Source organism: Cervus canadensis, chromosome 24, assembly GCF_019320065.1.
Source record: "Cervus canadensis isolate Bull #8, Minnesota chromosome 24, ASM1932006v1, whole genome shotgun sequence".
NCBI lineage: Eukaryota > Metazoa > Chordata > Mammalia > Artiodactyla > Cervidae > Cervus > Cervus canadensis.
In genome coordinates, this window is record NC_057409.1 from 53,473,981 (window position 1) to 53,500,532 (window position 26,552).

At 39.5% G+C, this 26,552-nt stretch overlaps 1 protein-coding gene across 4 annotated transcripts in view; it reads right to left on the reverse strand.

The window, feature by feature from the left end:
- Positions 1-26,552, reverse strand: part of MYO1B (myosin IB) — a 188,857-nt gene that overhangs the window by 40,378 nt on the left and 121,927 nt on the right. For all 4 annotated transcript variants that reach the window (XM_043445020.1, XM_043445021.1, XM_043445022.1 and 1 more), the window contains 6 exons: positions 20,595-20,693; positions 18,128-18,231; positions 15,512-15,659; positions 15,118-15,236; positions 9,586-9,672; positions 8,776-8,841 (listed from right to left, as the gene is read on the reverse strand). In XM_043445020.1, coding sequence (XP_043300955.1) covers positions 8,776-8,841; positions 9,586-9,672; positions 15,118-15,236; positions 15,512-15,659; positions 18,128-18,231; positions 20,595-20,693 — 623 coding nt within the window. The remainder of the gene's footprint in view (positions 1-8,775; positions 8,842-9,585; positions 9,673-15,117; positions 15,237-15,511; positions 15,660-18,127; positions 18,232-20,594; positions 20,694-26,552) is intronic.

Below are 26,552 nucleotides of genomic sequence, written 5' to 3' on the forward strand. Positions count from 1 at the left end.
ACCTGTAATGGCAGGACTGAAGCTCGCCACCCTCTGTGAATACTCAGCAGCTGCCTTCAAATCTCTCCATACATGATGAAATCAAAAGTCATAGGTTTCTGAAAGCTGATCTTTCAAAATCAAATTTAGTTTAACCAGAACAAATTGTAAAACGATACCTAGGAGGGAAAACCTAACCACATACTGTCCTATAGGTTGGCTAAGGATTTCTAATCACTAGTAAACGAATTAATCCAGGGAAATTTTAAACTCTAATCCATAAAGTACATATAAAATATATTATCACTGATTAATCTTTTAGTGTTAAATGTTGAAGATAAAAGTTGTTTTTTTTTTTTTTAAATCCTGAAGGTTCTTACTTAAAAGGCACACAATTATCACCAGAACATTCAATAAATATAGTCCTGGACATGAAGGTCATTCCCCAGCACTCATTTTCATGTAAAGTTTTAAAAACCAAGTGCTCCAATTCTCAGAGACTAATTAATTAATCTAGCAGACTAGCAGCTGATGTCGGTATGATATATCAATAGATGCCTTATTATAATCAGTGTAAGGCCATTTATGAGAAAGCCTGGCTTTCCTAGTTTGGTAAAATACATCTGTGCTACTACCCCAAATTAACACTTGTACATAAAATTAAAATTTTAGTGATTTATAGGAGCAGATCTTTGTTTTTGTTTTAATTCATGGAGTAAATCCTTTCTGTTATTTAACAGGTTTGTACCCATGGAGCTATTTAAACAGAATTATGCTAAATTTTCAAATGGTAACTAGTGAGAAGAAGGGAGGGGAGAACAACTGGTGTCCTTGACACAGTATGTGGCTGTGAGCAGCTGGAGATATGCCTCCAGAACAGGACTATGAGATAAATACACACAAGCGAATTAGGAACCAAGGCAAAGCTTCACAATCACAATACAACCTAAGGTGTGAATCTGAGCTAAAGTAAATTTCTCCTCAATTTTTAAAAGCTCTTGTATGAACTTTTTGGTAAGTTCTTCTATAATACACTTCATATCCACACACAGTTAATCAATGGCCATTTACTGCAAAAACTTCACACAGTTGGAGAAGCTATTAACACAAGCGCATGCAACAGAGCAGCAATGCACACAGTCCATACTTACTGCATTCTGGGGCACAAAGGGACAGATCACACAAAATGCAGTCAGTTCTCAATGTGCAATGGACTTCTAAAAGTAAACTCTGATGGATAGTTATTTACTGGTGCGTATGACAGATTTTATCATCCAGGCTATATTTCTGATTGGCACAAAACTTGAGATCAATACATGTGTCCCATCAACTCAAAAGACAGGATCACAATACCTACTCTACATGTGGTATCTGAATTAGAGTTCTGCTAGGGTAGAACTACTCAGGAGAAAAGCCGTTTGCCTGAAATAATATATCATATACCCTGCTTGAAGTCCTAAGGCTTCAGAATGTAGTACTTCTAATGCTAAATTATCAGCAAAAATAAAATGTGTCTGACATATTCACTCAAAGACTTGTGGACAAAGTTGGCAAGTCACCAAAAGAGTGAAGAGGTTCATCGAGATCCAGGGCACCCCTCCCCTCTTTCCCACCACAGTGACCCATTCCTGTGGTGCACGTGTTGTGTCCCCTTCAAATACAAACAAGAGGGATAGGAGAGTGTTCTGGAAACAGCCTAAGAACAAAAACTTGACTCTGACCTCAACCTGCTGCATACAGAACAAAACCCAAAATCAATAGCACAGTCAATAAGGCAGAAGCCAGCTTACTTACTAAAACACCTTGCATTTGTTGCAAACCTACCTCACAGACCCCAAACATGCCACGAACTGTCAAAGAATGATTCATTATTGCTGAAAATGAAGGCAATCATATTTCCTGTGATTAATGTTTACGTTGTTGACACTGTCCCAAATTTGGGGGAAATGAGACTTCACAAATCATTACATCTAAGTTGCAAAAATCTACAATTTGCAGAAAATTAAAGAACAGTCTGGTACTAGGTCATACAGGTGCAACTTGCACATACTCAATTTCTTCATTTATATAAGCATTAAATATCACCAGGTTCTCCTGCTCCCCTTTATAAAAGCTAAACTGGGTCAAGGAACCATCACATGAATACATAGGCGCCAAAGCAGCTTGGAATTTGGATGTTTTTGGCTTGTTCAGAACTGTGGGTGGCCAGCAATCCCTGAGTCGGGCTCTCTCTTGTGCACGACAGTCCTGTGAATCAAAGTCTCCAAAGGAGGAAGTAGGCAGGAGCATGTTCTCATGAATGACTCACCTCCTCTCCCTCCAGTTTTCTATCCATGCTCCACGCATGGAATTTTTCTCCATTGTCTACAGCACATTCATCCCTAAAGACTGAAGGATAAAACTAAAACTCTTGGCACAAGAACATACTGAATTTTCCATTAGACAATCCCCTTAAATGAAGCTCAGAACCACCCTTACCCTTGTTGGACTGCTCCAGAAAACACAAGTAAACAGCAAAGTGTCTGGGTTCTATACCATTCTACACTGTTTGCAAAGTGTAGACGGGTAGTAAGCACTCATTGGATTTAGAGATAAAAAATACACCAACATTTTATAATCTAGGCCTTCTATTAAGAATTCTAGAGTTTGAGTCCAGCCTTTCAACATCAAAAAAAAAAAAAAAAAACCCACAAAAATTTGTACTCCCAAAATTCATAGCCAGTTTATACTCATGTCAACCATGAGCTTTCCACTTGTAGTGATTTTGAAAGATGAATAAAAAATATTGGCCTGTTATCGTATTTGTATATTCTCAGCAATAAAGAAGGCTAATGATGTTTTATACTCTTTAAGACAGATATTTAAATCTTATACTCTTTATAAATAATAAGCATTGAAAGCAAGATGTAAAATAAATGAGGTAGCTCCTTCAACTCCATCATTACGATGGTGGGTGGGAAGGAGTCTGCAGATGAACTAACCCGCCTGCCAATGCAGCAGACACAAGAGATGTGAGTTCGATCCCTGAGTCAGCAAGGTCCTCTGGAGGAGGGCATGGCAACCCACTCCAGTATTCTTGCCTGGAGAATCCCACAGACAAAGGAGCCTAGGGGGGCTACAGTCCATAGGGTTGCAAAGAGTCAGACACTGAAGCAACTTAGCCTGTAGATAATGTAGGAAACAGGGGGGCAGTTCAAACTCAAAGATCATAACTTACTTCAGCAAAAAGCATTGTTAATTACATATTTAATTGATATTTCCCATAGCTCAACACTTTCATCTGAGGTCAGAGTTTAGATGTAACAGGTTGGGTGGGGGTTCCATTTTTTACATACAATGGAGTCTTTTGCATAACAAGTGAAAAGTACATTTATCTAAAAGTTCTAAAGCTTTGTAACAACACTGTTTTAGGAATTGGGCTGTATTATTGTTTTAAAGTGTGCTGTTGGTCTTAGCAAAGGTTTACTCAGTGGAAAACCCTTGGGCAGTTCCCATTTATAATACTCTTCCTACAGAAAAATACAATGCGTTTTAACGATCCATTTTTAAAAATCACAATGTCAAGAAGTGGGCCCCAGATCAAGAGCCACTTTTTTTTCCCCCCAGAAAGTTAACTTTGTAAAAAAAAAACAGTCCTCAGAGTAAGAGAGAAACATTTAACTTTAAAGATTCTCCTTTTCAAAAGACACTCACAAAACTGACTGACTGAAGCTATAGAAAACTTCCCTTTAAATATGTAACATTTTTCTTTCCTGTACCTACTCAAATATAGTCAATATTAGAAAAACAGCATTCTAGCTCTCTTAAATACTTTTTAAATACGCTGACTTAAAAAGTTCTAGCAACAACACTGACAAACAAGCATATACATATGTTATGAACAATATTAATTCTTATCATTTTCATTCTAAAATCCACTTTCAATCATCTCCTTCCTCTTCAACTATAAGTTCTCCAGCATATAAAGGATGAAATTAAATACAAAACGCTGGAACAAAAGATGTTCCCTATAACTAGAGTCAATCTTCTTTTAAAAAATATTTTAGAAAACAAATCCTATAATCATTAGATGAACTTAACCAGTTGGTCTCACATTGACATTTCCCCAAATATCAGTTAGATTCTTTAATTTGAAACAATCATGGCACCTCGCCTATCACAGTCTTACTATATATGGCCACTTTCAATGAGGTTCTGAGAGCAAGATGAGTAAGAATGCCTGATTGCAAATAACAGCATTTGGCCTGTGCAAAACTAGCTCAGCCATATGAGAGGTAAAATATTCAGTCACTGCTGTCCTGCTTTGGTCTATAGGACACTAACAAGAGTTCCCCAGTAAACTACCTGTCCACTCTATTAGATAAGTACTTAGAAAAGAGTTCAATCATTTAGATTGCCCAACATTGTTTTGAATTCAGTTTCACTTTTTTTAAGAATAGCATTTGCTACTTTATGGAGATGCTGTAAATATTTCTCAGAAATCTAAGAGCATGTTTTCAGTTATAAGAATATCCAAGCTTAATTGTGAAGATTTGGAGTGTCTGGATTATAATTCTCTTCTTTTGCAAACCTGAATACGTTCTACCAGGATGTATGGCTAGATTTTTCTCCTCAGTGAACTTTAATTCATTTCACCTTATTTTTGGTATCAATGTTCCACTAATAGGTTTTCCAAACTGACATCAGATCACATGTGGCCAGCAGAGCAGAGCCATTCACCCAGCTGAGACCGGAATGTTTTGCAGTCAAACGCATGTGTCATCATCTCATGGTTTAATGCATCAGTTTCCCTCTTCCGTTTAGAGACAGACCAAAGTAAATGAAAGGTTTCCACCAGCCCAGCTGAAAAACATTCTCATGGGAACTGTCAGTAGGGTCAAGAGGCAGAATTAGAAACATTTAAAAAAATTCCTTCTAGTCCTGTACACTTTTTAAAGTGATGCCCAGGGCTTTCTAAAAGGCAGCACCTTAAGTCCTGCAGCCATTTTTCACTGAAGAAAACAGAAAGAATTTTCTCTATATTCTATGAGTTTATTTGCACTTGAGTGGACAATATCACTGAAATTTTCATTTTTGCACTGATGTGGATTCTGAATATCTCCTCTTAGGTTATATTCTGAGCCGTTGCACATGAGCTTATCGTACATTTATGTCCTCAATTATCTGGGTTCCTAGTGTTCAACCTGACGAGCTCTGACATTTCCACATGTTCTAATTTTGCTGAGAATCCAGGAAAATGTATAATAGGATCTGGGGTGTTTGTGTGAATACATTAAAAGAAAAAAAACAACTTTCTAATTCTGAATCAAAAGGCAGGTAAATGTATCTTGAAACAGCCCAACCAAATCCCTCCTCTGCCTTTGCCCCAAATAAGTTTGTTTATAAAAGAAATAATTCATAAATAGATTATTAAAAATCAAGATGCTTGAAAGATTAACTGAGAAGGTTTAGACAGGAAAATGGAAAGAACAATTAACTATAATGAAAAACAAATCTTAATTCTCTCAAGAAATGGGGGGAACCCCATTTACTAATTTACGGCATGGAAAAGGAAAATTAACTTCTAAAGATTTTATGGCCATCATAAGATTTGCTGTAGGCATACAACTGGTTGGATCTGGTCTGTTTAAAAAGAGTAAAAGTATAACCGGTTTAGTTTTAGGAAATTATATACACACAGATTAGGTTTAGGTTAAGATGAATTGTGGGTGAGGCAGGACATCTAGTACAGAGGTCAAATGGCAAGGACACCATATATGCTTGGAATTTACAGTTCACACTGAAGATTCCTGTTTATAAGAGCAACCTTGATGGCATACTGGAATGACCTGGAAACCTGAAACACTGCTGCTTGGACCCCAGGCCCAGAAGTTCTGATCTATTGGTTTGGGTGCAGCCCAGACAGCTGGATTCCCCAAAGTTCCCCAGGTGAGTCCAACGTGTAGCTAAGTTAGAGAACTATTGAACTGGAGTCATGATAGAACATTGGGTTGGCTTCATCTTCCAGTAAGCTCTAATTAGCCATGAGAACTTCAGAACTTTCTTCTGAAGAAAGGAAGACCATTTAGAAACATAATGCAGGCATTTTCAGAAAGTCCATAGCTATAACAATGTTGAGGAAAATGGTGATAAAACTTGCAGAAGGAAAGTATGTTTGGAAAGGTAGGCTTGTAGAAAAACCTGAATTAACCATAAATGAAAAATATTCCTGGATTGCTAAAGGGTATTCCACTCAGTGCTAAGTTATAGGAAGTTTCCACTTGGAACATCTAAATTCTGTTATGATTAGGTCTGCTTGTTTGTTGTTTGTTGGTTTAGTTACTAAATTGTGTCAGACTCCTTGTGACCACATGGACTGTAGCCCACCAGGCTCCTCTGTCCATGTAATTTTCCAGGCAAGAATACTGGAGTGGGTTGCCATTTCCTTTTACAGAGGATCTTCCCAATCCAGGGATCGACCCTGTGTCCTGCATTGGTAGGCAGATTCTTTACCACTGTGCCACCAGGGAAGCCGAATTAGGTCTATAATAAACACTTTAAAGAGAGATCTAATTTCCTGGTTAGAGCTTCCTACCAGAGTCAGGATGTGTCCTCAGCCAGCAACAGACTCTCCATCTTAGAACCAAGACCATAAGCTCCATGAAGGCAAGGAACATCTTTGCCTTGCTTACCACCAGCATTGGAAGTACTGAATAAACCCTGGGGATATGACTCCCTCACTTACACATGGTCAAACTGCTCATGAGGTTTAACTCAGGGGGGCAGGGCGTGGCAGGTCTCTTTTCCCACGGCTAATTAGAGCTTACTGGAAGATGAAGCCAACCCAATGTTCTATCATGACTCCACTATCCTATTTAAAAAAAGGTGTTATGTACTGTGACAGGACACTAAACGCTCGCCCATTAACATGGATCAATGAATTTTTTCTGCCAAAGCAAAAATGAAATTAATTTGATTTGAGAAATATCAATGAATAGATTTTTTTTTTTTAACTTTCTAGTGAGATCTCCACTTTTGCCCTGCACATGAAACCATCTAAATGAAGATAAGCAATGTGCTGGGTAAGAAACCTCTTTCCCTGCCGATGGCAAAGAATGACTTGGCATTTAGTGCCCATCAAGTGACAATGACCTGAGGTCTTGCTGGAAAGAAGCTAATTTTAGCACCATGACTTCTGAGTCTACTCAGGCAATCCTCCTCATGCACAAATCCCAAATTCTTCCTCTTACCAAGGGGCCGGGAGCTCTCCTTCTTAGAGTCTGCTAAAGGCACACCAATATAAGCAGATACTATGCTGAAGGGCAGTCTTCGAGGGCAGCAGGAAGCACAAAGGGCCTGGGCACTCTTCTACCAGCCCACAGATGAGTCCTGGGAAGGCGCCCCACAGTGCCCAAGGAGCTTGGAATGATGACAAAGATGCAGAAATAGGGAGCATTTCAGAGACTTAAAGCATTTGGGTTTTTTCTTTGTCTCCAGATACTGTGAGTTTGGGAACCATGTGAGTTTGGGGAGAAAAGGAAAGAAAAGCCCAGTAGAAGGCCTTTTTAAAAATCAAAGAGGCCTAAGATTTAGGTCCTGAGTCTGACATATAGTGGCCATGTACCTTGGGATAGTTACTTGACCTTCAAAGCCCTGCTGCTGCTGCTTTTTCTATAAAAGGAGAAATAATAGCAGCCACTCCATGAGACTACTGTGGCAATTAAATCAGACAACATACACAACACTACAGTTCTTGCATATAGGCAGTCCTCAATGATTATTTCCATCTAGCTGTTAAATATGGAACATAATAAAGCAAGCAGAAGGCATAATCGCCAAAGTAAATGTTGTAAGAAAAAGGCATTGACTAGAAAGGTCTGGCTGAGCTGCAGGAAGTGAGCTGATGTCTTTTTTGTGACCCTGCGACACTGATACTTGGAACATGTAAATTCTTTGGGTGGTCACTCTGGGTAGGGCCTCGCTGTTTAAAGGAATTCACAAATTACTGGTGGGGAGAGTTAAGAAAGGAGGAGCCTGATCTACTCGTTATTTTTCCTGAACCAAACTAAAATATCAGTGCTAAAAGTAAGACTCCTTTAGGTCTCACTTTAAGTGAGAGTCCTTTAAGGATGCCTAACAGGTCCTTAAAACAGCTTCTAAGTGCCGAAGTTAGCAAGGGAGTAAATACGAAATTCCAATATAAGTCTATCATGTTTAAATATTTAACTTGCAATGAATATGGAGTCTCTTAAAAAATTTCATTATGAACTTTTAGCTGAAAATTTCCTTCAACCTGTGCAGCAGAACTCATAAGATTACAGTTGGATGAGACCTGGATAAGACCCAACAAAGCACGTAATGCAGACACTCCCTGCCTGAGTCCTACACAGATGAAGTAACCAGCTCTGGCCAGGCCACAGCCAGCCTCTGGCTCTCCTATTTCTGGCTTTTTTTTACAGCACCATCCTGTCTGATTTTCAAGCAACCTACAAGTGAATAAACATTAATAACTACAGACATAATGTCTATATACTTTGTTAGGAATTTCACAGTAAGAATTTTGAATTTGCAATTTCAAAAGTCAAGTACTAATGGAAGAAAGTTTTTTTAAACAGCACAGTCTCCAAAATGCTGGATCTCAGCTCTTAACACACACACACACACACAACTGTGACATCTTTAAAAAAGTTATTTGTAGATTAAAGAGTCATATTAATTATATTAAATGTTGTCTATAGAACACATGATTTAATCTCCAACTGTTTCACAAAATAAAGATAATAATAACAGTAATAATAATAATAAAAAGCAGCTCACCTCAAAAATTTCGAAGCCATAAATGTCCAAAACACCCATGACTTTCTTTCTCACTTTTGTTTGTGCCTTAAAAATAGTTTCAAATTGAAGGGTTAATTTAAGTATTACATATAACACTAAAAGCATAACAAGGACTATAGACATAGATTACAAGTTAATTGTGTCTCAGGCCTAGAAGAATATAATTTAGGTTTTTTTAAACACATGAAAGAAGAAAGCCAGTTTATATTTGAAAAGTGTTTATTTGAAAACTCTAAACAAATTTAGTATTTAAAGTCTTTCCTAATTTCTTTTTCTTATATAAAGATTCCATTTGTATGGAATCTCCCCCAAATTTTAATAATAGATGATTTAAAGAAGGAATCATTATGCTTTCCTTATCAGATGCTATATTAGATGCTTAATTATAAAGAAAGAGATCACAGGGTCTTTCAAAACCATCTAGTCCAATACTCTCATTTTCTTGAAGAACATATTATAGCTAGACTGATCCAGTGACCTCTTCAGCCAAGGGTACATAACTAGGCACCAGATGGGTCACAACCTAGACCTAGGATGCTCTCTTTCGTAGCACTCTGCAAATACCATTAGATTATTCACTGGTGAGATTTCTTATAACATGCATGCAAAACAAAACAGAACTGCTGACAAATTTCAACCCTAAACAAGGGAGAAGCTTTTCAAGGAACAATCTTGGTAAGTGCTAACCGGTTACCTGATTATAAAACTAAAATATCCTTAACTTAATGTTTATACTCTGAATACCATTTATTACAATTATTTATTTATCTATTTATAGAGATTCAGTACCTTAATGCTTTCATTGATTCGATTTACCAGCCATGAAAACAACCTGCTGTAGAGGTTTTTAGCCAGAGCATCACGAGCATAATAAGCCTATTAAACAGAAAAGGAAAAACTCAATACCCACAGTTACCACAATGCTTAATTTCAATAAAATAATGAAGATATTTTAAAAAGATATTGAAAACTCTTTTATTTCAAATTTCTTTTCAGAGGATTTTTATTGTACTCTGGATGAACAGTCAAGCCATTAAGGAAACTGGGCAAATTGCTTATACCCGGTTATTATACTTTTTTGCATCCCAGGAAATTAATTTTAAACACTGCAAAGGCTTTCTCCACAAGGATATTCATCTCAGTGTTATAGAACAGAGAAAAATCACAGGCAATTTAGATGTCCAACAACAGAAGCATAGTAAAATAAACAAATAAGCGCCTGGTGGAAGGGAAGTTACAGAGTCATCACAGAATGATTGTTATAAACATCAGATAATGAAATGAAAAATTCCTATTATGCCTTGTGATAATAAAAAGTATACAGTTATTATAATAACAACTATTTTTTAAACTACTAGATGTAGGAAATTCAAAGGAAATATATTGAAAATGGTTTTGATTGATGAGATCTGTAATTATTTTTCATCAATCAGTCTTTTGAGCATTTAAAAGAATTTTCGTAATAAGCAGTATAACAACATGTTGTTGGATAATACTTTGTATAATAAAAATAAAGTGCTTTCATTTGCTTATCTGTTTGAAAGCTGTTCACAGCTACTTAACAAAGAATAGGTAGAAGACATCGATGTCTCTCTGACCTTTAGAATACAAAGGCTGGAGAAAGTTGGGTTTGGTCAGGAGACCTAACAGACCCTAAACAAACGTGCCAAGGGTATGCAGGAGTAGGTACTAGTGATACGTCAGATATCATTGCTCTGGGGTCAGGCCTGGAGACGGGCAGCAGCAGCCCATCTGCTGAAGAAACTGGCCCCAGGAAAGGAAAGAAGAGGTTCTGTTGCTGTTTTTAAGACTAGACATATGTGTGTACTTCACTGTTTATAAATAGAAAGTTGGGCATTACAGTTAAAGTAAATCATTATATTTTTATTTTATAAAGAACACAATATACTAGATTGTGTGAAAATTCTTTCTCTACAATTCTTCTTTAAATGAAGTGTGACAACTTCAACAACAGACTCACTCAATGGTGACATACTACAGCTGGGAAGAGAGCATCTTTTCCCTTTATCTGATACTTCCACGCTAATCCCAAACCTGTCTCCCTAAGTCTCAGGCAGTTACTCCAATAAGGGTTAGAAAATCCACCTAGACGTTGGTAAAAAAATAAAGCCTGACTGTTCAATACTATATATGGGGTGGGGGCTGGGGAGCAGAGACAAAAATTCCACAGAAGAAAATGTATATAAAATGCTGACACAAAGACAGAATGTTTAATTTAGAAGAACGGTCTTTCTCCAACACCCTTTCTTCTAGGTTTTGTTCTGTTTTTTTTTTTTTCTTAATAGATAATTTAAGTGCCTAGAATAGTGCTTGGCACATAGTCTGCAGGTGGATCTTGAAGTGTCCTCGTCCTCTTCTACGGCCTCATAAACCTAGATAATTCTTTCTTAATCCTTTCCCCTTTCCTCTTATAAGTTCAAGTCATTTCCAAACACTACTTATTTATAAACAGACTCTATTTCATCATCACATCACCCAGCTCTCCTAACTGTATGCAACTTGCTATAAACAAACCACCATTTCAGTATGCAACTGAATGAATAGTGACAACTTATTCTGGTAAACTGCTTTATATTTTTTAAAGTGTAACCACTGACAATCTTAATCGTCCCTGTTTTGTTCAAATACTTACTTAAAAGTCTCAAACTCAGATGCTTTCAGGGACTGCACAATAGAAATCAATGGGAAATAGCAGGGTCCAAGGAAGCTGGAGGCTGCATTCCAGGTTAAAGGCACTCAAATTCAAAATTTAAAAAGTAAGCTAACACAAGAAAAGAAATAAGCCAAAACTACTCTTCCCTCAAATATTCATCAAATAAAACACACCGACTGAGCTGCATCTGGCCTCACGGTTGTCAGTCTGCTACCTGTAGCTTCTTGGGTCTGACTGTGCCACCTCATCTCCACAGTGATGTCCTCCACAGGAAGGCTCATTCCCACAGATCATGAGTAAGGTGTGCAGAAACGAGGGAAGACCGAGTGCACAGCCTCGCCATCTCAGATTCTAGCACAAATGACAAGACAGTTTCTGCAGCTGATGAAGCTCTTAGAGAAAAACCCCAGGAGGAACATGCTTCCATGATGATGTCCAGTATCAGGCGTGACCCAGGACAGTAGGGTAAGTGGAGACACAGAGATGCATGGGCATGGGGCCCACTTTCTGGGAGCTTAGAGAGGAATATGGGAGGTCAAACAATCAAAGGGCAAGTTCCAGAGGAGTTTGCAGGAGAAAAATGAGTTCAGAGAAGGAATAATCAGGGCCTTATGATCACGGAAGTCTTCCGAGATGAGGTACAATTCAAGGACCATCTAGACAGCAGAAGGAATTAGCAATGACATGGATAAGCAGGAACAAAGGTCCCAGGTAGAAATAAGTATGGCATTTAGAAAACTATCAGGGAATAAACTGAGAGAAGTCATTTAGGGTCAGATGACAGGGACTCTGGGAGCCAAGGAGCAAGTATGTGGTAGAAGCTGAATAATAACTCTGACTTGAGTTTCTGCTATTTCAATATTAGTCATTCCATCTGGAGAAAGATCTAAATGCCTTGGGGAAAATGAGGCATAGGGCAGTAAAGACGATAATGGGGCCCAAGAATTGAAGCTATGAGGAAAAGGTAATAAAACAAATCACATCTTGTAGGAATCAAAATCTTTTAGGCCATAAGACTGGTAGAAACAAACTCTCTGAACCCTACAACAACAACAAAAACTAGAATAAGAAGCTGAATAATCTAAGATCTCAAGCCAATTCTTTCATGCCAATGGTTAAAAGAATGGGGGAAAGTTTTACCCAGTGATGCAAGGTGACTCAAGATTATAAATGTTAAGAGGCACCTGGTTCTGATTTCTGTACAGGATGATTAAAAAGCAAGAATAAAACACACACTAAAAAGACAAAAATACATCCATATATATATAATATATATGAAATATCCCTAAAGGGCCTCTTAAACAGATATTTTCTCATCGTATCAGTATATACTTCACCATCCCCACTCTGGCTATTGAAATATTCTCAAAATGGGACCTCGGGGTGGACAGCAGCAGCAGCAGCATCACCTGGAAATTTGTTAGAAATGCAAAGTCTCCCATCCTACCTCAGACCTAATGAACCAAACACTCCAGGGGGTATGACCTGCAAACTGTGTCTGAGAAACCCTCCAGGTGATTCTCATGCACCCTCAAGTTCGAGAACCACTGTTGCAGACAATCCACTCTGACATCATTTCTAGCCATGTAGCTCTGAATCCTCTTTACATGTTCATAGCCTTAACCAAGCCTGATCAACTCTTTTCTGCTATGTACTCCAAACCTGGCTCCTCTCACACTTTTCTTTTCGAAATACCATTTCATCCATTCTTTATACATCTAAATCCTTCAAAGACTGGCTCAGAAATCATGTTCTCCAAAAATCCTCTTTAATCCCTTCTGTCCCTACTAATGGTCTACACAGAGGCTTCCGCTGTGTGGGCTTTCAACCAATTTTTTCTTGACTCACCATCTGACTTTGAATGAGTGAGGTGGACAAGGACAGACATCGTAGCAGTAGTAGTAACTTAGGAAGAAGGACATACAGCAGTTATAGCTAGAAAAGGATTGTTACACCTCAAATTTACATAATTATAAAGGTATAGTATTTTCATAGTCAAAACTGTTCACCTAAAATAAAAAATCAATGTTGAAAGAAAGCTAAAAGCATGCATGTGTTTTGGGTTAGTAAGAAAGACTAGCTCAGAGCAGTAGAGAGAAAGACTAAGCCCACTCTATGTCTTACAGATGCTTAAGGCTACTTACAAGGAGGATGAAAATACAGCTAGACAGAAGAAGCCTGAGTGGGAAAAATTCTGAGTTAACCGTTTAATTCTAGCCCAGATCAACAGTGACTAGTGGGACAATGTCTAAGCCATAGAACAAAGGATTTACACTGAAAAGGTCTATATGAGCTCCTACATATACAAGCATGCCGGAATACGTCTGTTCATCCATCCTTGAACCAAAGGAGAGAAGACATAAGCAAGTCAGACTTGTGTCTTAGAAAGACTGCACTGGCCTGAGTGTGGAGGGTAGACGGGGAACAGTAAGAAAGGCAGAGAAGCCAGTCTGGTCATTTAACCACAGCCAGCTCCCCCCGCTGTCTTCTCCAAATCAATAATGGTGCTTGGGCCAAAAATGTTGAGAGTCATCCTTGACTCTCCTCTGTCTTTTATCTCACACATACCAACACATCAGCAAATCTTACTGCATCCCCTTTCTTTTTTTTTTTAATATAAATTTATTTATTTTAATTGGAGGCTAATTACTTTACAGTATTATAGTGGTTTTGCCATACGTTGACATGAATCCACCATGGGTGTACATGTGTCCCCCATCCTGAACCCCCCTCCTACCTCCCTGCATCCCCCTTCAAAATACACTTCTCATTCCACTGCCGCCACCTGGTTCAAAAGCCACCGTCGTCTCTGGGTTAGCACACAATCGTGCAAGTCCCTGAGCTATGAATGTGTATCCCCCTCCCCCAAATCCGTGTGTTGAAGGCCCAGTGTGATGGTATTTGGAGGTAGGGCCTTGAGAAGGCAATTAGATTTAGATGTGGTGGTGAGGCTGGAGTCCCCATAACAGGACCGGTACCTTAAAAGGGGATGAAGACACCAAAGCTCATTTGCTCACTCCTTCTCTCTGCCATGTAAGGACACAGTAAGAAGGCAAGCGTCTGTATATAAGGGAGAGGGCCCTCATCACGAATTCGACTGTGTTGGCACTCTAATCTCAGCCTTTTAGCCTCAAGAAAAATAACTGTGAAAAATAACTGTTTTTTGTTTAAGCCACCCAGTCTACAGTATTCTGTTATAGCAGCCAAAGTGACTAAGACACCCTCTGTCCCTTACACTCTGCTGTCTACACTGCAGCCAGAATGACCCCTTACAAGCAGATCAGACCACCTGTGCTCACAACTCTCCAGCTATTTCTCAGCTCACTCAACCCCTCTGCCCCGAACACGATGGGTCTCCCTTACTCTGCTCTACTTTCTTCTCTTTGTCCATTGCACTTATCACCTGCTAGCTTGCTGCATGAATTTTCTAGGTCTACCGCGTTGTCTGGCTCCTCCTGCCAAAATTTTAAGCTCCACAAAGGCAGGCATCTTTGTGTGTCTAGTTTACTCTGTACCCCTAGTGCCTAAAACAATGCCTAGAATATGATATGACAGGATAATAGCCTGAAAAATAAAATTTTTGTTTCCACTTATACAAGATTCTGAAGACTTTAAAAACTCCCTTCCAGACATCATGTTTCACCCACCTGAGCCACATTCAGGGTAGTTGAAACTTTCTCTTGCTTGGCCTCAACCGTCCGGAAGCTGAAAGCTCGCTCTAGAACTGACTGGTCAATGCCGGTCAGTTCGCAAATTTCTTTTAACTCTGTTGTGGGGAGAATGATCACAAAGAGTTACTGCATATCTGCTGCTAATAATCAATCACTTTCAAGGCTTACAGTGTTCTTCCTAAATCATTTTCAAACCAATCAGTGTAAAAGATATAAGTCAAAAGACTTCAGACTGAGCTGTAATTACATTTCTGCTCAGTTTCACTAGATAGTTTTTTCAACTCAAAGCAAGTTTGACTTTCTACATTAAAAACTGGGCAGAAGTTCAAAGTCAGTCTTGTTCAACAGGGCCCGTCCTCCACTGACTTACCGTTTTTATCTTTGATCTTGCTTTCATCTAAGCCATTCACTCGCGATTCGGGCTTGAACTCAATGTTCCCCAGCTTCAACACCGCGGCCACCACCTCTAACACAGACTCAGCTTCATGGTCCATGAAACCCACGATCTGCATGGCATTCTGGGGGAGAAAAAGCACCTGTTTTCTGTCTGCAGTTCTCTATTATTTAAAAAAATAAATCATAAAACAGACTCACCTCTGAAAAAAAATCAAAAAGACAAAGTGTCCCAGAGTAAACTTTCCAAAAGGCAAAACTAACATCATATGGAAAAATCTGAACGAACTTTGTGGCCAACCCAATAATGAATGAACTGAATTAGAATCAGTGCGGGGCTCTATCTTGTTCGGTGGTTTGAAGTCCTGAATCAAGGAGCCCTGGGGCATTTCACGGGCTGTGGCGAAGAGGAAGACAGAAGGAGAAAAGGTGGAGAGCTGAGCCCCTGGTTCCCACTCCAACTCTACAGTGGGTGTGTGTGTGTGTGTGTGTGTGTGCGCGCGCGTGCAAAGAGGAAGACAGAGGGAGAGAAGGTGGAGAGCTGAGCCCCCGGTTCCCACTCCAACTCTACAGCGGGTGTGTGTGTGTGTGTGTGTGTGTGTGTGTGTGTGTGTGTGTGTGCGTGCAAAGAGAAGACAGAGGAGAGAAGGTGGAGAGCTGAGCCCCGGTTCCCACTCCAACTCTACAGCGGGTGTGTGTGTGTGTGTTGTGTGTGTGTGTGTGTGTGTGTGTGTGTTGTGCGTGCGTGCAAAGAGGAAGACAGAGGGAGAGAAGGTGGAGAGTGAGCCCCCGGTCCAACTCTGTGTGTGTGGTGTGTGTGTGTGTGTGCGTGCGTGCAAAGAGGAAGACAGAGGAGAGAAGGTGGAGAGCTGAGCCCCCGGTCCAACTCTACACGGGTGTGTGTGTGTGTGTGTGTGTGTGTGTGTGTGTGTGTGTGCGCGTGCAAAGAGGAAGACAGAGGGAGAGAAGGTGGAGAGCTGAGCCCCCGGTCCCACTCCAACTCTACAGCGGGTGTGTGTGTGTGTGTGTCTGTGTGTGTGTGTGTGTGTGTGTGTGTGCGCGCGTGCAAAGAGGAAGACAGAGGGAGAGAAGGTGGAGAGCTGAGCCCCCGGTTCCCACTCCAACTCTACAGCGGGTGTGTGTGTGTGTGTGTGTGTGCAAAGAGGAAGACAGAGGGAGAGAAGGTGGAAAGCTGAGCCCCTGGTTCCCACTCCAACTCCAACCACAGCAGCTGTGTGTGTGTGTGTGTGTGTGTGTGTGTGTGTGTGTGTGTGCGCGCGTGCATGCAAAGAGGAAGATAGAGGGAGAGAAGGTGGAGAGCTGAGCCCCCGGTTCCCACTCCAACTCTAACCAGCGGGGGGGAGTGTGTGTGTGTGTGTGTGTGTGTGTGTGTGTGTGTGTGTGTGTGTGTGTGTGTGTGTGTGTGTGTGTGTGTGTGTGTGTGTGTGTGTGTGTGTTTTCATACTGGAGTTCTGCTGCTAGAAACAAAAACAAGCAAAAAACCTCACATAATCCCGTAGAAAAAAACCTCCTCATTTATTTTACATATGAGAAAACCTGTGGTTTGCAAAGGTGAAGTGCTCAATTCCAGGAACTATGGGTAATAAGGAACATTCGTCCAGTCATAAATTTTTATTGAGAGCCAATGATTTGCCAATCAAAGTAGTCACAGAACTGGTCCCAAACTTAAAATCATGACCAGGGATCAACAGGCTTCCATATGAGGCTATTCAGACAATTTAGAAAAAATGATACTCTCAAGAAACATTTTCTTTTCGGAGAACAGCCCAGTTTGCTTGCTTACTTATTTACTTCCCCCCACCCCAATCAATCTACCTACCTATTTATTTATAATGACTAGGTTACACAGCAATGGGAGTACTATAAGATTTATCATTCTAGAAAATTTCAAACATATACAAGTCTATAGAGAGCAGGAAAAGAACCACATGTTATATTCACTCACCCCTAAAGATGAACTGATTCCAATCTTATTTTATCTATAATCCAGCCTATTCCCACCCCTGCCACTATTGCAGCTGTACCATCTGGAAGTAAATAACAGTTATCGGGATAATTTCCTAATAGAAGCAATTTTCCAAGTGCCTCAGAAACATAGAAAGCAGAATTTAATTTAAACTAAATTTTTTTTCTAATGAACACAAATGCTAATTATTCTGTTTTATGGAGGAGTTTTTCAAAAACTATATATAAACATGACTTTCTGTCTGAAAAATAGATTTGACTTAACATGATTGTAGGACAGTTTTCACATGTGGAAATTAACTACTGAGCATTGGTTATAAATACATTTGGAATTTCAGGACAATATAAAAAGTCAAACCCCAAAATAGATAAGAAGGCTCCTTTTGATAAACAGTAAAATTGCATGCTCCATAAAGCCTGGTCTTCTCAACACCATATGACGATTGAGCTAGTAAAATATCAAACTAATAAAAACACAATAAATTCTATAATTCTAAAACCTTTGGGAGCATGAGTTAGGAATCAAAGAAAAATCTAAACTTTAACAATTCTGATGAGCAATAGAACATTACCCATTTTAAAGAGTAATAAAAGCATTACATCTTACCCTAACGGTTCTGAAATTTGCTGCATCATCCACTCCATTAACTTTGGCCGAGTCCAGACCCAGGTAGTTATATCTGCTGAAATCCCGCTCAAGTTTAAGCTTATCTATTGAATCACACATACGAGTTGGTAAGTTACTTCAATAAATCTAATCATCTTTAACATCTCATTTTTTTAACCCTTCAGATAAAAAGACTTTCATACTATGCGTTGAACCAAAAGAACAAAAATGAATGGTATCAACTCAAATATATCAGGAACAGTATTTGCCCAAAATCACCTTTATCATATGTACATATTTCAAACTTTTTTTTTTGCAGACTCTTTCCATATTTTGATTATTTATCTTCAATGTGCTATTTCCTTATAACATATGATGTCTGTCTAGTGATTCTCCCACTGCTGGACACTTGGATTTTCTCCAGTTTGTAATAATAAATAAAAGGCAGTGATGAATATCTTCACACGAAATATTTTTTGGATTCTTTTGAATGATTCCATTGGGGTGTAATCCAAAAAGTGGTGTGCCTGGGCAGCAGGGTCTGATTATTTTATGACTTCTTCTGCTTTGCCAAAAGTCCCTCAGGAAGAAGTCCTCACTTTGAAGTGATACTCAGAAGCTCTAGGCAGATCAGTCCTGACCAGAGCTCTGCCAGATTTATCCTCTTCAATAACTTTAGCTACTTCAGTGCTCCTTCAATTTACATTTGTTGACAATTAACATCTACTTCTGCTTTATTGACTATGCCAAAGCCTTTGACTGTGGGGATCACAATAAACTGTAAAATTCTTCAAGAGATGGGAATACCAGACCACCTGACCTGCCTCCTGAGAAATCTGTATGCAGGTCAGAAAGCAACAGTTAGAAATGGACATGGATCAACAGGTTGCAGATTGGGAAAGGAATACATCAGGGCTGTATACTGTCACCCTGCTTATATAACTTATATGCAGAGTACATCATGAGAAACGCTGGGATGGATGAAGCACAAGGTGGAATCAAGATTGCCGGGAGAAATATCAATAACCTCAGATATGCAGATGACACCACCCTTATGGAAGAAAGCGAAGAAGGACTAAAGAGCCTCTTGATGAAAGGGAAAGAGGAAAGTAAAAAAGTTGGCTTAAGCTCAACATTCAGAAAACAGATCATGACACCCTGTCCCATCACTTCATGGCAAATAGATGGAGAAACGAGGGAAACAGTGACAGACTTCATTTTTGGGGGCTCCAAAATCACTGCAGATGGTGACTGCAGCCATCAAATTAAAAGATACTTGCTCCTTGGAAGAAAAGCTATGACCAACCTAGACAGCATATTAAAAAGCAGAGACATTATTTTGCCTACAAAGGTCCATCCATCTAGTCAAGGCTATGGTTTTTCCAGTAGTCACGTATAGATGTGAGAGTTGGACTATAAAGAAAGCTGAGCACAGAAGAATTGATACTTTTGAACTGTGGTGTTGGAGATGACTCTTTGAGAGTCCTCTGGACTTCAAGGAGATCCAACCAGTCCATCCTAAAGGAGATCAGTCCTGAATAGTCATTGGACAGACTGATGTTGAAGCTGAAACTCCAATACTTTGGCCACCTGATGTGAAGAACTGACTCACTGGAAAAGACCCTAATGCTGGGAAAGACTGAAGGTGGGAGGAGAAGGGGACGACAGAGGATGAGATGGTTGGATGGCATCACCAACTGAATGGGCTTGAGTTTGAGTAAACTCCAGGAGTTGGTGATAGAGAAGGAGGCCTGGCATACTGCAGTCCACAGGGTCGCAAAGCATCAGACATGACTGAACGACTGAACTGAACTGAACTGAGTATGACGGTAATTTTTCCCCCAAGTGTGTTGACTTTCCATAGCTCTTTTTGTTTAAACTATTTGTTCAAAACTTTTCATCACTTAGTTACTGACTATTGGATACTCTCCTGATGGACTTATAATAATTCTCTAAAATATCTAAAGGTCAGATTTTTATCTCTGTATCAGTTGCAAATGTCTTTTCCACTATTTTTAAATTGTCATTGAGTAGTATGTCTTTATATAATTATACTCATCTACTGCTCCCTGCTAACTTCTCTCCAAGTGGACTAATTATATTCTTCCATTTTATTTTTTTTAATAGATAATGAGCCCCTCCCCTAACTTTTAACTCTTTTAGCAACCCATCTGAGACACAAATTATAGTCTTCCACTTTATTTTTTTAAAATTGATAATGAGTCCCTCCCCCAACTTTTAGCTCTTTTAGCCTCATCTGAGACATGTCCAGGTACCTGGTGGGGTACTACAGAGACAGATACCAAGCAAAGACTGCAAGGTGGTAGAAGCCAACCCATCGTGTTCTTTCCTTCAAGTGGAATCATGGAAAAATTTTAAGAGAAAAAGAGCAAAATCATAAGGGACACTTCTGCTTTCGACACTGCAACAGTAAAAATTAAATTAAAACACAAAAACAGGGACTTACTGAGAAGCTCTTCAGAGGCACCAGAAAGCAGCTGATAAAACACATGAAAGTTTCTTTCACCTCTTGGCTGCTTAACAACTCGAGATTTCTCTAAAAGATCTAAAGAGAAAAAGAATCAAAATCACAATACAGTATTAATCTCACTTTCAAATACACTGTGCTTCTGTCTCCTCCCCCTCAACTTTCTTTTTCACTTTCTGTCTTGTACTAATAAAGTAATAACAGAAGCTACATTTTCAGTTCTACTTTCAGGAAGAAGCACAACTCTAACTAAAACTGCTAAATTAAACAAACCAGCTTCTGGTTGAACAATAGTGAATATGCAAAAGAAGTTTAACAATACAATCAACAAGCTGATGAAAGACAACATAGCTTGTATAATAATATTCTCTTGATTTTATGTATGACGACACTGCATGCATGCTAAGTTGCTTCAGTCGTATCCGACTCCTTGCAATCCTATGGACTGTAGCCTGCCAGGCTCCTCTGTCCATGGGATTCTCCAGGCATGAATACCAGAGTAGGCTGCCATCCCCTCCAGGGGATCTTTCCAACCCCTGGATCAAGCCCGCGTTTCCTGCATCTCCTGCCCTGGCAGGAAGGCTCTTTACCACTAGCGCAACCTGATGACATTAGGTTCTTCAATATGTGGTATTACAAGTCCAAGTAAGGAAATGCAGCCATTCAGTTAAGAATTCACTGAAGAGTTACAATAATAACAAATTAAATATTTTTGATATTTTATGTTTGATATTTTATGCTAAATGCATATAAAAGACATCCATAAAAGACATTATCTCATTGAATCCTCCTCATCATTTTGTAAGGTATAACTTCACAGATGAAATAACTGATAGTCCAAGTGCTTAAGAAGGACTTGAAATCAAGCCATCTGACCCCAGTGCTACCTGGCATAAGAGAAGCAAACCTCTTTGCTCTCTTGAAGTCTTAAAGAACGAAAGGTGGTTCTCATTTCATGGAATCTGGAGTTATTTGACAGTATACTTTCACTGATGCTGGATGATTTTTTCATGCTGTAACTGACACATTATCAAATTTTCAGGAAGGGAGGAAGGCAGACAGGGAGAAAGGAAGACAGGAAGAAAGGAAGGGATGAATACCAGCAAGCCAACCAGAAAGGCACCACCGTGGCAGAAACAGGGAGTGGCCAAGTACAACTGCAGAGAATATTCCTGCCTAGAGTCCTGTTTATCATTGACCAGCAACAGAAAGGAGGTTCTGGGTTCTGTGGTCAAAGGCCAGGTTTATTTAAAAAATTATGCATCAGTGATCCCATTATTGAGCACTAATTCTAGAGAACAGACACATTCGATTTACAATCAGGCTAAAATCTAAACATTATCCAAAAAATTAGTAAAGAAGAGTACAGTGTACAACTTCACAGGGACTTTTCACTGAACTTAATTTGTATTTCTGGAAACTTTACCAGCACAAGAGGAGGAGTTTAGGGAGAGTTAAAAAGTCTAGACTCAATGAACAGAGACACCCTACAGTGCTCCAGATACATAAGGCTGTTTGTAAGAATGCAGAGATGGGTTAAGAGGATACATAAAGTTGACAGAAATTTCTCATTACTTGGAGCATAACAGATGAAGGATTAGATAGCAGGATCAAAGTTTCTTTACTTTATGTATAATCTCTCTTCCTAGGGAAAAAAAAAAAAAAAGAAATGGTCCAAGATCTTGATTAAAGCTTACAGAAGAATCAGCTTTGCCTGTTTTGCTTGTAAGGCAGGAACGACAACGAGCCCTGCTCCTCTCCACAGATACACATTATGAAAAAAGTGAGTGGCATTGAGGACTTCCCAGGTAGCACAGTGGTAAAGAATCCGCCTGCCAGTGCAGGAGACCCAAGAGACACAGGTTCGATCCCTGGGTCAGGAAGATCCCCTGGAACAGGAAATGGCCACCCACTCCACTATTCTTGCCTGGAAAATTCCATGGGCAGAAAAGCCTGGTAGGCTACAGACCATAGGGTCACAAAGAGTTGGACACGACAGAGCAAATGTATGTGCACGTGTGCATGTGTGCGCACAAACACACACACACGGCTTTTCCAAGGGATCTATGTCCCTTCCCTAACGTGAAATGATACAGTTAGCAGTAATTAAGGGCCTGCCACCTAAGTAACAACATTTTTCTCCATATGGACTCTGCTGCCTTGGATCACCATCCCCGAAGAAAAAATGCCAAATAACCAGTGAGTTACTGGGCATAACTGATGGTAATTTCAATGAAAAACTTGGATTATGAACAAATGTGTGTTCATACACTGAGGTATATATTCTAAAATCAACTCTACAGTATTTTTTTGGAAATACACAACATAACCTTCAAGATTGACAATTAGGAAGTTTCACTAAAGACAAGCTTTAAAGTAAAAAAAAATGGGGCAAATATCTTCTTACAAATCACTCCCTGTGCCACTGTATTACAGTAAAATAAAGCAGACATGGGTGCTCACCCAGGGCTCGCTCTCAGCCCGGGTCTCACACAGACTTCTGTGTGGCTACATGTCCCAGACTTTGAAAGCCCTCAAACATCTGGCATGACAATTTTTCCTATACCTCCACCTCCATGCAGCATTTTCACCTTTAGGAAATCAGCTTAAAGTTCTAACTCAAAAGTCGAATCCTAAAGTGATAAATCAGTACCAAAGATAGCTGGACATGTTGCATTAAAAGTTGTGAAAGGGCTCTCAGTGTCTGCACATAAAAAACCAGCTTGGGGTTTGAAACGCTAAGAAAATGTGCCTTATTATCCACCTAATTAACTATGGGGTTTTTACTAGAATCTGGTTTCATATATATAGCACTTAGGCATTTTCACCATGGATTTTTTTTCTAATACAAATTTAAAGTTTATCTAATAACTGAAAAATTACTTATGTGTCTATATATCTGAATCTAAAATTTGATGCCCACCCCTGAAATAAAATTAATGAAATATCTAATCCACATTATCTTATTATTATACACACTATTCTAATAAATCCCAAATCATTTCTTAATCTGAAATTAATTTAGACATATGTGAACATCTGATTTCTTCTATAGTATTGGTATGTAGTCTTATTTCATGATAAACATGCAGTCTTTTCTTTTCATGGTAAACATATTTTTATATAAGAAAGAATACCAAAGTAAAAATGAGACAAAGCATCTACTTTTATATAAAGCCATCCATTACAGAGGAACAGAACTGCTCTCTGAAATTTCAGCTTTATTGCTACAGATACTTCACAACCAGTGGTGGATTATTTCTGTCTTCTGTAGGGGTATTAAATGTCAAAGTGCTAAAAAAGTCCAGCCTTGAATTATAAACTAGGTGATGTACTGCCTCAGTTTTTTTGATGAATTTTGACCCTAAAGAAGACAGATTAAAAATAGACCCTATTTATTTATAAAAACAGACCTTGATGAAGTCACTAGCTGTTGAGAACTGATTCATATACAGGAAAGTCCCCAATTCCACCTCAATACATAACACACACACACACACACACACAGACACACACACACACACACGCACATCCCAGAAAACAAAGCAGATTCAAGATTCCTTTAGGAAGTGTTGTAACAAGCAGTTCTGCTCCCAATCACCCACTCATCATCAATTAAGCCAAAGGTATAATGTAAAAGGAAAAAAAAAAGCTATAAATCTCAAACAATTTAAAAAGAGTAAAATTATATTCCATATGCTACGAAGTGGCATGAGTGTGCTACACATATGGAGTAAACAGCATGCCATGAAATAGCACATAAATTAATTGCATCAAAAATTCAAAAGAAATGTAAAAGAAAAGGAATTCAAAGCAATTCCTTCTACCCATCCCCCCCATCTTTCCAGTGAGTTTTCTGAGTTCATGTGGAAGGATTTTCTGCGATTAACTCCCCAGCCCCGCAGACCCTCACTCACTCTTCCACTTGGCGGGAGGAAATGCACCTCTGGGCAGCGAAATCTGGAGAAGAAAGGGGCATGAGTGTGTAGCTGCGCGGTCAGCTCCACTCCCCAGGCGCTGCTCAGCGCTGTGGATGCCCGCCCGCCTGCCCGAGGACTACTAGCACCCCCTTGGTGATAAACCAAATCACTTTCTTCAACCTTGCCTCTACAGTAATAAAGCTGCCTTCTCTCCAGCTTGATTCCTATGCCTATTTCTCATGTGTTTCCAAACCGTGTGGGGAAAGCACATCACCTCTTAGACCTCTGTCTTAGTTATTTACCTTCCGCTGCATAGTAAAGGCCCCCAAACCTACTTAGACCAATATCATTTATTAACTCATGAGTCTGAGAGGTAGCTTTGTAGTTCTTCTGATCTAACCCAGGTTGGCTGGCAGCTGGCTGACCTAAGATGGTCTCAACTCACATGTCTGCTGGTTCATTCCATGCGTCTCTCATCACCCAGCTGACTCGCCCAGGCTCATGCACATGAAGGTGATGAAAGAGTTCCCCAGAGAAGCGAGAGAGGACAAGTCCCAGCACAGAACCAATTCTCGAGCCTGTCAGGGCGCCATGCTTGTGAACTGTCCCATTGACCAAAACAAATCTCACGGCCAAGCCTTATGTCATTGAGGGAAGGAACTACCGCAGAGGGTGGATCCAAGCTAAAAAAACTGTTGTGGCCATTTCTATAAACCATCTACTGGGTTTAGGCTATTTAAAATAAAATGGTCACCAATTCTTTCCACACTCTTCCCACTGAGAGGTGGAATCCACATCCCCCAGCAATGAAACTGAGCAAACTTATGTCTGCGTGGACTTCAGAGAGTCAAAGGAACACTGTACCATTTCCTAGGTTCCTCAGGCTTCTTCCTGGTTCTTTCAGAACGTGGTCGGTCGGTATGTTCCCTTTTGGGGTACTCACTCTCAGAATCTAGCCGGCCTGCTGTGAGAAGCCCAAACCACCCATGGCCACAGGTAGATGGCTCTCAGTCTAGTCCTTGGGCTAGGCTCTGAGCCCAGTCCTTGAATGATCCCAGCCCAGGAGCCTGATATGTGAATGACAAAGACTCCAGAGGACTATGACCCCCACCATTTGTGTAAGTCTTCCCCAACACTGGGGAAGTCTATGCAGCTGAAGTTCCATATGCTGTGGTGACAAGCCAGCTCTGCTGACTCCATCTGAATTCTTAACCCACAGAATCCAGGAGCATATGACAGGGCGTTGTTTTACTCCACTAAGCCTGGGGTGGTTTACTGGGCAGTAATCATAACCGGACCACACACCAACTTCAACATTTGCTTTCATTCATAATCACAGGATTGCATTACTTCTTTCAACCTGAACAGATATCAGCAACAGAGGAAGTTTGATTACCAACAACTCTGTTAGCCTTGCTGGGATTTAGAAAAAGTATTTTTAAATGATTAGCATAGAACTTTCAGATAAAATTATCCAATGAACGAGCAGCTTTATTATTCAATAAATTTCTCTATGTCAAATTGTACTTGATGTACACTAGGTACTTACATGATTAGTTAATTCAACAATTATATAATAAACATCAGACACTATTTTAGTTATTGTCATTCAGCAACCATACAAACTAAGTCTCTGTTATTATAGGGTATATATTGGTCTGGGTGCTAGAGACCATCAACAAATAAGTATCATGAAAAGAAGCTAACGTTTACTGAGTGCTTACTACATGCGCTGTTACAAGCGCTTTGGATGTTAAATTATTCACAACTCATCACAATTCTATGACATCAACCCTATTACCTTCATTTCAAAGATAAAGAAATGAAGGCACAGAGAATTAAGTAACTTGTCTTTTTGTTTAGACATCGGCACCCACATGATAAATCACTGAGAGCTGCAAATGTAAATGTATAAATTTTATGAGATCAACAAGTATTAACAAAATAGGAGAAACAGTGCTTCACATCAGCCAAAAATCTGGATGTGCATCCATATTTTATCTTGTCTACTTAAGTA